The sequence below is a fragment of the Stegodyphus dumicola genome, chromosome 7, assembly GCF_044657685.1.
Source record: "Stegodyphus dumicola isolate Sdum_Otavi_A_Nest chromosome 7, ASM4465768v1".
In the NCBI taxonomy this organism is placed as follows: domain Eukaryota; kingdom Metazoa; phylum Arthropoda; class Arachnida; order Araneae; family Eresidae; genus Stegodyphus; species Stegodyphus dumicola.
The window spans coordinates 110,122,898-110,137,717 of NC_140774.1; the positions used below are offsets into that span (position 1 = coordinate 110,122,898).

General features: G+C 26.9%; 1 protein-coding gene across 9 annotated transcripts in view; it reads left to right on the forward strand.

The window, feature by feature from the left end:
* LOC118202388 (muscle calcium channel subunit alpha-1-like) overlaps positions 1-14,218 on the forward strand; it is a 674,690-nt gene extending 660,472 nt beyond the window's left edge. For 8 of the 9 annotated variants that reach the window (XM_085820710.1, XM_085820709.1, XM_085820713.1 and 5 more), the window contains 3 exons: positions 3,653-3,762; positions 6,563-7,119; positions 10,040-14,218. In XM_085820710.1, coding sequence (XP_085676836.1) covers positions 3,653-3,762; positions 6,563-6,946 — 494 coding nt within the window. In that variant the 3' untranslated portion in view covers positions 6,947-7,119; positions 10,040-14,218. The other variant, XM_085820711.1, reaches the window with a different exon arrangement.
* Positions 14,219-14,820: the final 602 nt, after the last annotated feature.

The following is a 14,820-nucleotide window of genomic DNA, read 5'->3' on the forward strand; positions in this document are numbered from 1 at the left end:
TGTAATTCATATGTAAAAGTAATAATATATGCTGTTAAATCTTGCTTAAAAGCTTTCTTGTAATTTCTCTATTCATATTATTCGACTTCATTTCATCAAAAGCCATGGTTATATTATCTTTTCAAATACTTTTATATTAGTAATTAACTTATTCACCTCAATATCTTTGTTTTTACTCTAAATTCTTCATAATACATTTTTTCCTTCTGCTCTTCATGGCTGTAATATATTTCATCATATTAAATATTCTGTATCATTCAAATGCTTTAAGGGGTAGATTTATAACAAAAAAAAGTTGAGAGTCTTATTTGCTCATAAATAAAAGTACAGCAATGGATATTATGATGAAACCTGAAATCAATGCATGTAGGTATGAGATTTTCTTCTAACATTCCATATGGTAATGTGGGTAATCACTACGTGTCATGGGACTCAGCAGATAAGATAGCTATGTCTTACAGTGCAGAAGCCTTGCTTGTTTTGTTGAGCTTATTCAGGTGCTATAACAACTGCAGTTTGTGCAGGAGGAATTTCATTCACTTTCACAAAATTTTCTTAATTGCAAGATCTGGAATTTAATGCTCCGAGAGTTTTCCTAGTGTTGCTTTCCTCTGAATTTGGAGGAAGACACCACAAATGTAATCAGTTTGTTTTTCAGTTACATAAAATCACCCAGACATTTACTCATACATTTGCACAAATAGCCTGTAATTTTAAATTTCGTTGATCTTCTTTCAGCTGTGAATGGATCTTTTGTATGGAAGTGATTTTTTGAAGTTGGATCAAAATTTGCTTTATACAATAATAATGAATATCTTTTCACTGAATTCTATAAAGCAAAAGAGCTTTCTCCATAAAAGATGAGACCATTGTGCTTACTGAATCAAGTGGCACTGTGTAATTATCTACCTCAACACACTGAATGCTGGAATAAAGCTTGATATATGCATGCATATACTCCTTCATATTTTGCCGTATCTTTTACAATGCTTTTCTTTACTCACTTTTTTTAACAATAATAGAAACTGAGTACATCTTTTACAATATTCCTATAGTTTCTGTGATTCTTAGTATTTCGTATTTTTATCTTCATCTGGAGCTTCGTAATGTCCTTTTTTTCAGTAATTACCCATAATCATGTATATTGTTCATAAATGAATGCCCTAATTCTAGTAATCTGAATGTTTTTTACTCATGCTGGTATATTAGTGACGCTGTTTTTCTCACATTTTCCGATTTGTAACTGACTGTTTTTTTAAGAATTTGACATTAATGGAAGGAAAGTAACTTCCCAGGAAATATTTCTCGGCCTAATATAATTTGAATAGCCTATGCAATTTTTTTTAATAAGAAATGGTCTATTAAAGTAAATTTATAAACTTGAAGTTGTTTGACAAATTAAAGATGAACAATTTTTCGAGTTGTAAAAAATTATTTGAGATTATGATTGAAGCAAACAATATGCACTTAAACTATCATAATTTCAATGAAAGGATTGTTGTAGTGTGTGAAAAAAAGGTTTTTTTTTTTTTTTTTTTTTTTTTTTTTTTTTTTTTTTCCCATCATTATGCATTCATAGTAAGGAAAAAATAATGAGGTTCTACTTTTTTTTTAACTACCTAATGAAAAAAGGTGGGGAATATCAAGAAACGTCTAGCTAGAAAACAGAAATTATGTGCTGAAAGATATCATACCAAATTTTTTTTATATTACATAATTCCCATATAAATAATTGCTGTGATAGCATTAAGATTATGAAATATTCAATGAGAAGGGAAAATTTTATGAGAATTTAAGTTTAGTACTAAACATTTTGAAATGCGCATTGTTTGTTGCACAGATTACTTTCCTAAAATGATGATATAGTTGTAAGCATGTAAACTGGAAACAGTTAATTTATTATGATAATACAAAATGGTTATTTACATTGAGTGGAGTACCTTTGTATATTTAAAGAGAAACTATCTTTTCTCTATATTATGCATTGAAAACCAGTAAATCCATACTGTAATCAACCTTTCTACCAAAAACGGAAACTGTAAGAAAAAGCTAATATTATTTAAATATTAGCTTTAAAATATATTAATATTAGCTTTAAAATATATTTAAATAATATTAGCTTTAAAATATTTAAATATTTTAAAGCTATTTAATAATAATAATATTTAAAAAGCAGTCTTATTCTTTAGCTTCTGATAAGCCAGAATTAAAAGAATTTATCTCAGTGTTAAATCTGGTGATAAAAGACATGGGTATTTGTTCCACTTTACTGATTTTTAATTCTTTGAAGATCAAATAATTTGACTCTTAAAATAAAGTTTAAAATACCAAATATTGCTTATATAAAATCTAAAAGCTCATTGCTATTATTACCAAAATATAAGAAATAAGTTTCTATAAAGTAAACCCTTGCAAAACACAATTTTGCATATGCATTCTATCTTAATTGTCTTCATTTAATTTGCCCAATGTGAGAGTTTCAGTTATACATAGTATGCTGCACATTGTTTGCCACATTGTGATAGTCCTCTTTGATCATTGGTTTGAAATTTCATTTAGTAAAGAATTTAAATATTGCTTAAAACAACAAAACGTGAGCTTTAAAATTCACCTAATTCGCTCTAATGCTCCAGAATACAGTGCTAAAGCCGTTGCAGCTATGTATCCAAATGTAGATGTTTTGTTCATTCCACTAAACACTACTTCTTTAATCTAACCAATGAATCAAGGAATCATAGAAACATTGGAAGCTTATTATATCAGGCACATTTACATGGAAAAAAAATTAGATGAAGAAAAGCAGAGTGCACTGATGGCATTTTGGAAGCAGATCAACATAAGACATTGTACAGAAGTGATTAAACTCACATGGGATCCAGTGAATTCATCAACAATGAATGCCTGCTGGCATCAGCTATAGCCCAACAGTTTTAAAGGATTTCCAACAGCAAAGAATTAGTCGAGAATGATGATCGCGAAATTAAATGAATTGTTTAAAAAGGAACAGGAACTGTCTGATTTATAATGGAGACTGACCCAAATGAGAAAAGAAGAGGTTACTTTACGAAAGGTATTAAAGGACGTTGCACTCCCTACTTCAAAATGCTTAATAAGTTGTGTCATCTAGTGTGGAAAAAAAATTATCACCTATTTTTTAAAAAAATAATTGTACCATGTACCTACTTACTAAGAAGTAATAAAAGTCCTTTCACTTAACATTTATTTCATTTTTTTTTTCCTTTCACTTACAGTAATTTAGGTTTGTATAAATTATACATACTCTCTTATAAAAGTTAACTTTGCAAAACGTGATTTCACCATATGCCCAATTTGTTAATAACATAATCCCTACACACAGCAATGGTTCACTGTAAATCTTTGGATTGTTGCATAAAATTCAATGATTTTTCTGACTATTCCTCTTTATTTTCTATATAGTTTTTAAGATAAATAATTTTGATTTACTAAACTTATGTAATACTTGGCTAATTAAAAATTTTGTACATTATTGAGGTTTAAATATTTATTGCTCATTATTTTTAATGCTGAATTTTTTTCATGAAAGCATACAAAAAATTGCTTATCATAGATAATCACTGTCTTCTTTCTGTAGTATAGCTTTTACTTATGTATGTTTAATATTTTGTTGCAGGTTCCCGTGATACTTCATTAGGATGGAACAGTGATTCTCCAATAAAATCAAAATCTGGAGATGTAAGAACTGCAGGTATTTTAGGCAGTGCTGAAAGTCTTATAGGAAGAGTAAGTAAAATTTCCTGTTGTTCAAAATCTGAAATATTGTTGCCATTATCTGCTTTAGAATGTCTCTTAAGTTTCCCTTTCCACTTCATTGGCAGAGAAAACTGTTTCTCTGTGATAATTATTTGTATGCATTTAGTCTTGTGTTTTTATGTTCTTGTGGTTATGTGGTCATAATAGTACTAAATGAAGCACTTGAATGAATGTTTAGCATTATTAATATTATTCTAAAGAATCACAACATTCCATGCATTTTAGGCAAAAACAAAACAATCTGTTTCTAAAGCATCCAAATTTTATTATGAATTCTCCAATAAAGTGTATTTAAAGATTGAAAATGATCAGTTGCTTAAAATATTAAAGTAGGTACATTTAAAGATTTCCAGCATTCAACAGTAATGGTGCTGAACCCAGGTGTTACCCAAATAAAAAATTGCATTGTATACACTAGAATACAGTTTTGCATGCTGAAATCTCATCTCGTTGCTTTTGATAGGATAAGGTTATTGTGGTCCAAATATTTTCATCTGTAGAGAGAAATGACACTTCTTTAAATATTAATTAATTGTTATAGCATACATGCAACTGTTAAGTAGACGGATTAATATCATCAAATCTAAAACGCAAATTTGGAAATACTAATGTATTTTAAAATGTGTTTCTCTCTCTCTAAAAAATGAAAATTAAAATAATAATGTGTCATGTTATTGTGAAAAGGCTATGCTTATTTTAAAAATAAAGTAGGAAAAGGAATAAAAAGTAGAAACAAAGGCTTTAATTTTGGGAGGGAAAAATTAATTTTCCATAATCTTATTTTAAATGTTTGTTATGTTTCATGCAATAAATATAATACCACATTAGTCACTTCATAAAAATGAATTTTGGTTTAATCGTGTAATTGAAACTGCCCCAAATGATAAATACTGAATTAGGAAGTCCAAAATTCCAGAAACTCACTTTCAATTAGGAGAAAAATTTGTCCATCACATTATTATTATTTATGTTGTCTGTGCATATCCTGTTGGGAACATTATCTGATTTTAACCTAATTTTGTAAATTCATTATATTTTTTAAAATTTTTTAATTTTGCTCTATAAATCCTTAATGGTGTGTTAATAAAAGCATATAAGAAAACACAAAATTGATAAGCATGTACAGTAGCTATATCAGTTTATATATTTAAAGTGTGGATTTTAAATATTAATATTTAAAATTATAGCTGACTATATCACTGGATTCAGTTGCTGTTACATAATGTCCTGTAACTTTTTCATGTATGCTACAAAAGAATTTCTTAGATTAATGAAGCAACTATTCTAAATAATCAGTTATGCATTCTTGCTCAAAATTCAATGTATAAATCTTTTACATAATGTGATAATCTTTTCTGTTAAGTAACTTATATGATACAATTCCCTCAAGCATTTGAATAACCTCTAGAGTGCTTTATATTTAGAGCTTACCATACGGGTGAATTTTTAGCACTGAAAATTTTTAACAGCAGAGAATTAAGAAAATTAAAAAATGTACAAAATTTTGTCCTTCTGGAAAATGAAAAATATATGATAATTTCATTTCTAAATTGTCTTATTCAATGTCTAATGAGAAAGGACTTACTCCCCCCAAGTAATTATATGATTGCAAAACAAGTGTGATAACTTTTATGAAGAATATCCTAAATCTTGCTAAAACTTTAAAAAATACAAAAGCTTCTGTTCAGAAGACTAAATTTGGAGAGCATTTTAAATACACAAAACAAGCCAGTAAGGATAAAAACTTTTCATTCTCTAAAATATGAATCACCTATATAACCTCAAGCTCATAAAAAGATCTATTCATAACATCCTCTTTTCCTGAATAGTAAATATTTCACTATTTTCATCAGCCTTGAACAGATTTCTGATTGACAGCTGAATCAAAAAACTTGAATGAAATTGGGGAATCTGTTCAAGTTCTCTACCACAGTGGTAATAGAGTTGGGACATCAGAACAGTGTCCTAAGATATGCCTTTCTCCAATTTATTTCTTCCAATTTCTCCAATTAGATCTTGCATGGCCTTTGTTTAGAGCACAGAGAAAGATGGAAGTTGAGATAAAAGAACAATAGCATAAAGTTGTCTCTCTCCTCAATTTTAAATAGGCTGGTTTTAAGGCTGTGAGATTTTAAGGATTAGTAATTTTTTAGTTAACAGTTGTAATTTTGGGTTAAAATATGAAAAATAAAAAAATTAAACTGAAGCATCCAATAAAGTTCTTTGTATGTGATTTTCATACATTTGGGAGTTTGCTATAACCCTGTAAAATAACATTATATGTATAGGAATTTGGACAGGACCAAAAGATTTGTTTGTGAGAACTAATTATAAGCCAGGTTCTCTGTAATTGAGGTTTGACTGTGTTTTATATTATTTTTGAAACTTTACATTAGAAAAATAGTTATTATGTTAAAAATATAAGACATTCACATATATTACAAATAAAAGAAAGGTAGTCAAACTTGATTTTGGGAAAATATGTATCTATATTCTCTTTGAAAGTCGATTACTCCACTACTTTACTTTTCAGTGTTTCATCGCAACTCTTGGCAGATATATTGTTAAAAACATCAAAAACAGTCATGGGCTATGTTTATTGCTTTACTAAACTTTCTGAAGTACATACAAGTTATCTTTATCCCCTTTCATAATTGCAAATATGCATTAATTCATACATGTACAATAATGGAATTTAGCTCTATTTTGGGCTTTTTAGATTGTGAAATTTATTCTTTTCACCATTTTAAATAAAACAATTTCATTGTAGGTGCTCTTAGAACAAGGACTTGGTAAATACTGTGATCCTGATTTTGTGCGAACAACTCAGCGAGAGTTAGCTGAAGCAATCAACCTAACTCAAGAAGAAATGGATATGGCTGCTCATCAGATTATGCAGTTGGAACGTCGACAAAGTATGCCTCACATGTGCCTCGAAACAAATCCACAACCTGAAAGGGTGGACAATGTGGCAGCTATGTATACTGAGAGTGATCATTTGACCCTTCGAACACATACACCTGCTGCAGAAAGTTCTTCCCCTGAGAGTGGCAATAGCAGATTATCCACAAGAAATGTAACTATAAATCTTGATCAAATAGATAAAAGTTTAGATGCTAAAGGATTCCGTGGTACAGATGATACAGATTTATAGTATTATGTACAAATGAAGTCAAATCCTCATTTTCTGTGTTATAATTACTACTAACAAAACAAAGTGGGATGACTGAAATCCCACAGCTTATTTAACATCATGGAATCAAAGCTGGCAGTTGGAAAAACAAGCTTGACTAACTAGGAAATTGAGTAAAAGTAATAATCAAACAGGTACTGTAAAACTTTCAAAGTCTGTGATTTTGTATAAAACTGATTTTAACTTTGCCTAATTTTCTCTCTCTCTCTGTCTTCTTCTTCTTTTTTTTTTTTTTTTTTTTTCTTTTTTTGAGGGGGGGTTAAATATCTAGCCTGATGTCAAATTTTCGGCTTTATTTAACTTTCACTACAACTAGAAAAACTAGAAATTATATAAGGCCAATTCAATTACAAAAATTTATTTTTTACTAGAATGAATAGGAATCTCTTCCATATTTGCTCATCTTAGAAAGATATGTATTGCATGTATCATAAACTTTCTGATTTATCTGAATGGAATAAGGCATAATATTTTTATTAGAAATTAATACAGCAATTTTATCTGTATTTCTGAATATTCTATTTGCTTATTGTTAATTAAGAAGTTTTGCCTTTGTATACAATATCATTTAGTAAGTATCAGTTTCCAATAATTTAAACTTAAGATATAATTTTTTTGTATAACTATAATTATAGTTTGTTGGATATGTATAATCGGTCTATTATTAAGAGTGGGACTTTGGATAACTCAAGTGAGAAGCTAAAATTATCAACAATAATGCAAGTGGTTAAATATTAAAATAATAAATTTCTTAAAGCATTTGATAATTTTAATACTTTAATGAGACATTTTGGTCATTGTCTGTCATAAGTCTGATAATAAGTCCAGTGGCTGAAAAACTTCACATAGATTTTAAATTTGAATGTTTTAAGAAATGTTTACTTATAAATATTCATTTTAAGAATGAAAAACCATATCTGTTTTATAGTACACCATTAAGTATTCTGTACTGGCTATTTATTACAATAATACTGTTCTTCCCCTCCCCCATTCTATGGATTATTCCATAGTTTTTTTTTTCATTTGGAGAACAGTTTTGTGATGATGTTTAACTTGTTAAATTTACTGACCTACATCTCATTCATTAATTAACTCATTATGTGTGTTGATTTAATTGTTTTCATAATGCACCTGATCTTCTATATTATTCTGTTTATTTTTTATTTCATTTGATATTATAATGGTGTATTCACTACTTTATTTTTTCAGATATAAAAAGGAAAATAGTATAGAATAGCACTGCTTATTGCCTGTTTTCTTTAGGTTAATTACTTTAAAGATATATGGAATCTGAAAGAAGAATAAAAATGGAACGAATAGAGTATAAGTTTAAAGTTATTTTAGTTTTCTCATATTAAAATGATATGTATTAATCATTGAATATGCTTTTTTCATTTCAGATTTCTTATTTAAAACATAAATATTGAAATATTAATACTGCTTCTTTAAACTGGTACATCAGAATAAACTACTAAAAAAAGTATATTCTAGAATTTTTCTAGAAGTTATTGAATAAAATGAGGAATTTTTAGGCTATGTTGTCAAAAAATGCTGAGAGTTATATAATCTTGATTTGCAAACCTTTATCTGCTATTCACTGTCAGCAAAACTTTGAATTAAAATGCTGCTTTTATAAGCTGGAACTAAAATTGGTTTTTAATTAAAAAAAATTAATGATAAAAATTTAAATTATTGAAATATTAAAAAAAATCATATACTACTCTATATAAAATTAATGAAAATGGTTTAAAAGTTTCAGGTAATTAAATGAGTAGGTAACAAGTCAAAAGGCATGATTTTGAAATATATGGCAAATGATCTTATTTATCTTATCTGGGAAGATGTTCTTTTCATTACTGTAATTCTGCCAGTAGTTTGAATTTAGTAAATGCTGTTATTGTAATCTGTATATGTGAATGTGTTAAAACATAAAAGAATAATTTTTCAGCCATTTAATTACTTACAAGTTTTGCAACTTGATGAAATCAAATATCTTTTTTTAAAAGACGAATTTGATTGCTGCTGAGTAAAATAATAATAATTACTTTATTTTGCATTTCTTTTTTTAGTAGAAGCTTGCTCAAATCAAATATATTTTTCTAAAATACAGAATTTGACTGCTGCTCAATAAAATAATAATAATAAAAAATCAGCCACTTTTAGATTGAACTAATATAGATTAACATCTCTTTTTCATACTAATAAAAGAATATTTCATTGGTTAAAATTTAAAACTGTACAAAGGGCAGGTTTCAGTTTACTATTCAATTTCATGAAAAGAGGTCAGAAATGTTTTAAATGAAAATGTTATCGTATCAGTCACAGAGGTTTTTCTCCTAAAAGAAAACTCTCTTTTCAGTGGTAATGAATCACATTATCATCCCCCCCCCCTCAAATAAAAATATGTCTAACCTTTTAGCTGATAACAACAAACAGCTGAGCTAATTCTTATTAAAGCTACATGCAGATTCTACACATAGTTATTTTCCTTTCTATTAAGAAAAATAAACTGCATAACTATTTCATAAAGACATATTTAAGCGGATAAATTTTACTTAGAACAGATTCTTTAAATTATTAAGTAAAAATATTCCTTAATTAAGTACAGGACATATTCTTTAATTAAGTAAAAATAAGCCTTTTTCATTAAAACTGAGGTGACTAATACCATAGTCACCTCAGTTTTAATGAAATGTATGTATTACTTCTTTTATATTAGGAAGTTGATTTAATGAAATATCTGTTATCAATGTAATCTTAGCTCTTTTTCAGTATGACACAGAGTTCCTCCTGTCCAATTTGTATTTGTTCTGGCCTTATATATTTATAGATTAACAAAAATTATTAGCAATTACCTTCCATTGTATTTGGGGTGCTATTCATATATGTCGCTAAGAAACTCATGTTACCTGAAAAGTGCTTGTATATCTAATGTTACATTTAAAATTGTGTTACAGTCTTATTTAAATTTCAGCAAATGTAAAACATATATACATATATATATATATTTTAATATATAATGCATATCAGCTATTGGAATTTTTTTTTTTCTAGTTCTAGTTGATTTTAATCATGAGAATTGAAAGTTTCACTGCCTGCTAGCCAAGGACACATTATGTAAGGATGTGATACAGAAGGTGTTTATGCTGATGGAATTTTATTGACTTTATAGAATTTATTTTAATTGGGTCTGTGATCCACAGTTTGTGAAAAAGATGTGTATTCTCTTGTCTCAGTGCCTTCATTGAAGAGGGCCAGTGAATTGCACCTCCCATTTAATCTTTGCTCCATAATCCATAGGTTGATATTCGACACTTCTCAGGGTATTCAGAATTTTCTTTTATTTCGTATCTTTAAAGGAAGAACAGAATTAGCTTTTTAACAGTGGGCTTGCAGTAGTTTTGAACTTTTCCAGAGTCACTTCTATTTCATGCAACTATATATTCTTTCCAACAATTTTCTCTTTTTCAAAACTGAAAATTGTTATTCTTTAAATGTTTATTTATTTTTGTAAGTATTAAGAATAAGTGTCTTCATTAAATATTAGAAAAATAATTCCCCCCCCTTTTTTTTTTTTTTTTTTTTTTTTTTTTGTTAACTTAATGTGATTTTGTATTTTAAGTGTAGAATTATATTTTATATTTCTTATTTATTTTTCTTGTTCTTTCTTTATGTGGAAAATACAACTGAACTTTCATAACCTAAAATTAAAGAAATTTTGAGTCGCTAAAAATTTAAATTGATGAGACTTTTGGCAAATAATGACTAAAATTCATCCAAGATTTTACATTGAGCAAGATAAAAATTATTGCATACATAGAAATTCATCAGTAGAAGTTCTGGCAATTGTGTAACTGATTATATTTCAGAACTATCAGAACTTTATAGCAGAACAGTGTGACATGAAATCTAACTGTTCTGATATCGAGTTAGCTAATATATGTCCACTAAATAATGAAAGTTATTCACCACACCCACTTGGCAATAAAAACCAAAATGTGAATGGCATAACAAAAAAACAATATTTTTAAGTCATTTTAATTTTTGATCCTTGGTTGTTTCAGAATAGACTAAAAGTGTGAAATATCCAACATCTTAGTTTTGCCTAATTTCAAATAAAATATAAATAGTATAAAATTAATTCCAGTTTTCTTTAAAAAGTATTTACATACTCACAAATTCAATAACACTGAATGCTGGAACTAATGATCCAAGAAAACCATGGAAAGGAAAATTGATTTTAGCATTTGATACATGATCTATGTGATATGGTGTTATTATCAAAATGTAAATCAAAATGTATCAAAATGGAAAAAAACCATCCTAACATTAAATTTTGATATATTTTGTCTATGAGAAACATTCATAGTGATTTATCAAAAATTTTAAATCATTAATGTTCTGCTGTATCATTCTTAAAAGTTAGAAACAACTGTTATATATATTTATTTATTTAAACATATTTAAACATCATATATAGTACTATCACGCTGCACTGGTTTAACAAAACTGCATCTTTATGTATATTTACATTGGACAGATATTTGATGTAATAGTAACAAAAAAAAAAAAAATTTCTTTTGAGATGCATGCATTCCACTTAACATGCTTAGCCTTTTTTTAACTAGCAAAATATGAGTTTTATTTCTCATTCATCAAAAATATTATCTTTAACATCTGTTAACATGAATCTACATTTTATGTCTTTTTTTAGATAAATAAAATTTAAGTATTTAAACAATATTTTAAATAAACAAAGTAGAAAAATTATTATTGGTTCTCTGATATCTAAGATTTTTCTGAACAATCAATAGCTATAATAACAATAATTGTAGCCTTCTGATAAAAATAATTATCTAAGCAGAAATGTGGCCCAATCTAATCTTTGTATTATACAGTATTACTTTATACTATATGTTTATGCAAACATATAATTAATTCTTTACAAGTGTTATTAACTGTAATTTATTCTTTCGATTAGTTTTTATTATAAATGCTAATTTATTCTCTTGGTAATCAAAACTGAATAATAAGACGTGGCTTTGAATAAGATCAAAATATTTTAAGCCCAAAAATTGTAAATTATTTCAATTTCTGTACTTTCTTATTAATATTGCACATTCCTCTCTTTTGCACTTTAAAATTTCAGTATAAATCAATAGCCAAAGATATTTAATTGTATAAATATTTATTAACTTAAAATAATTGAAAAACAGATATATATATATATATAAACAAATTAGTTTCTTGCAGGGAAATAGAAAAGATATTTGACATTTAGTGCTAGGTAAATTACGCTATTTCAAAGTATTAATATTAATAATTACTGCTATTAGTACTTTCATGTATTTACTAAATCATTCTTACAGAGAAACTTAACTTTTGAGAGTAATGTTCAAATCTGAAGTCATTGCACAAAACTTTTTTAATGCTTGTTGTTTCATTGCACAAGATAGAGTAAAAAAAAATCCATTCTGAAAAATACTTTTTTATTTACTTTTTGCATTATTTATAAGTATCTTTTGCATTCCTAGTTTATAAAAGTTTATTGTATTTAATGATTAGCTATATAATTTTGGTGTTGAAAAATTAATATTTTGCTTAATCACCTACTTTTTTTCACTCAGAAATTTTCAGTATTTAAACATATTAATATATATTATTTTATTACTGTTATGCTACTTGTACATAACAATTTTATAGCTTCATAGTCTAAGAGGCTTAAAATACATGCTTGTTAGTATCATTTTTATGTTTCATCATTTGTTGTAGTAGAACTGTATAAGTAAATAAAAAAAATTATTCACTCTAGTGGATAATGGAAGCAAAATTTTTATAGCAATTATAGATCAAATATGAAATTTTTTAAAAAAATGAAATTTTGTTTTCCGTAGGTTGGATTTTCTGTACTCTACCTTGCAAATTAATTCCCAACTGTTAATATATTTCCATGTTTTATTATTTAAGGTTTAATATTCATGTTTTAAAACATAATAACAAGTATTCCTCAAACTAAAATCTTTCTGTTTTACAATAATTTTTATTATTGTTTTCTTTAGATCAATGATTTTTATTCTATATTTAGTTTCATTTTTGGCCAGCCATAATTTTTATCACACTGAATTTTTATATATGGATTTAATATTATATCTTACAATTATTTTGTGTAGTGATTTGCTTTTGTTCCGTTGCTACTACAAGTCTTTACATCAAATTTAATTAATAAAACATACGATTAAAGAAATAAGTTTGCATGTTTATATCACTTTAACAAAATATGTTAAATATCAATAATGTGACTAAGTTTTTTATATTAAAAGCTGTATTAGAAAAGTGTCTTTATGATAAAGAAAAAAGTCAAGGGACCACACAGATAAGGTGCTGTAGAGAAATTTGTTTGAATTTATCTCATATTGACAATAAGGAATTAAATCTCTTCATAAAATCTTTTTTATCAATATTTTTACTAAAAAAATGTCATAAATTTCGTAGCTGTCTACACATACCTAATATTTAATGCAGTGAGAAGTTTTTGATTAGTCAGTTTCTGAGAAATTCATTGTCTTACAAGAGTAGTAATTAAAATTTTAAAATGTATACCATCTATAACAACAACAAAAATGTACTTAATATGTACCAATATTTACTTTAAGCAGCCTCCAAATTATTCATGAATTAATTGAAGCTTTCAAAGTCATCACTTGTCCTTTGTGGAATTGCATTCAGGAAATGGGTATTAAAAAAATAATATATGCATATATATTTAAAAAAGTATTTAAATCAAATTAAAGTGCACCTTTTACAAATGTTGTTATTGCCAATCTATATATATATATATATATATATATAATAATTTATTACATTTATGCAAGTTATATGAAATTCTCTTGAAATATATGGCCTTGTTGTTTGTTAGAAGCAAATTTAATATCATAGTAAAAAACTAGATTGTGGTCTATTTTATTGTAATTGTTTCATGCAATTTATGTTCTCTCTATTATAAACCTCCCCCCAAAAAAGATGTTCAGGCTGCCTCAATGAGTTTATGTAAAAAGTGCAAATGTGAATTCCCCCTTTGTGTCTACAGTTTACAACAAAGTATTTGAGTACTTAAAGTGTTTATTATGAATTTTACGAAAGATACTATTGTACAAAAGATTTGTAATATACATATAAATATCACCTTTTGCAAAAATTCTTGATGATGTGTAATAAAATCATATAATTCTTTTATTTAGTGTTTTGTGTTGTTCATCTCTAGATAGAGTTAAAAAAGTAAGAAAACAAATTATATAATCATATTTTTCACTTAACATAAGAATTAGGAATAAAAATTTTATTTATATTTATTTATTATCACATACATATAACAGGTTTTGTTCTGTCATATTTATCATTATCAATAATATATTCAGGGGGATTAAAACATATTGGGCAAAAATATAAAGACAAGTAGAGGGGACCAAAATAAGCAGATTTTGTAATGGAGTGTGTGCTAGGAAGTAGTTACTGAAGTTTTACCAGGAGCTGTTATTTGTTGAAGCAGTAGGTAAAAGCGTTCTGCTCGCATCATTTCGTGGGTGAATTTTGAGCATGCATGGAGTTTTGCCAACATGTATTTTATCTATTGAGTGTGCATAAGAAACAGAGTAGTTGCTCAAAGAAAATGCTCATAAATCATGCATAATTTAAAATTAAGTATAATTAACATTAAATTATGAGTATAATTTCTGAAACACTTACAGTTCACACTTTTTAAAGAAGATTTACGAGGTCACTATTGCAATATTCTTAGATAAAGCACTATTAAAATCGCATTTTAAGGAAATTTTTCA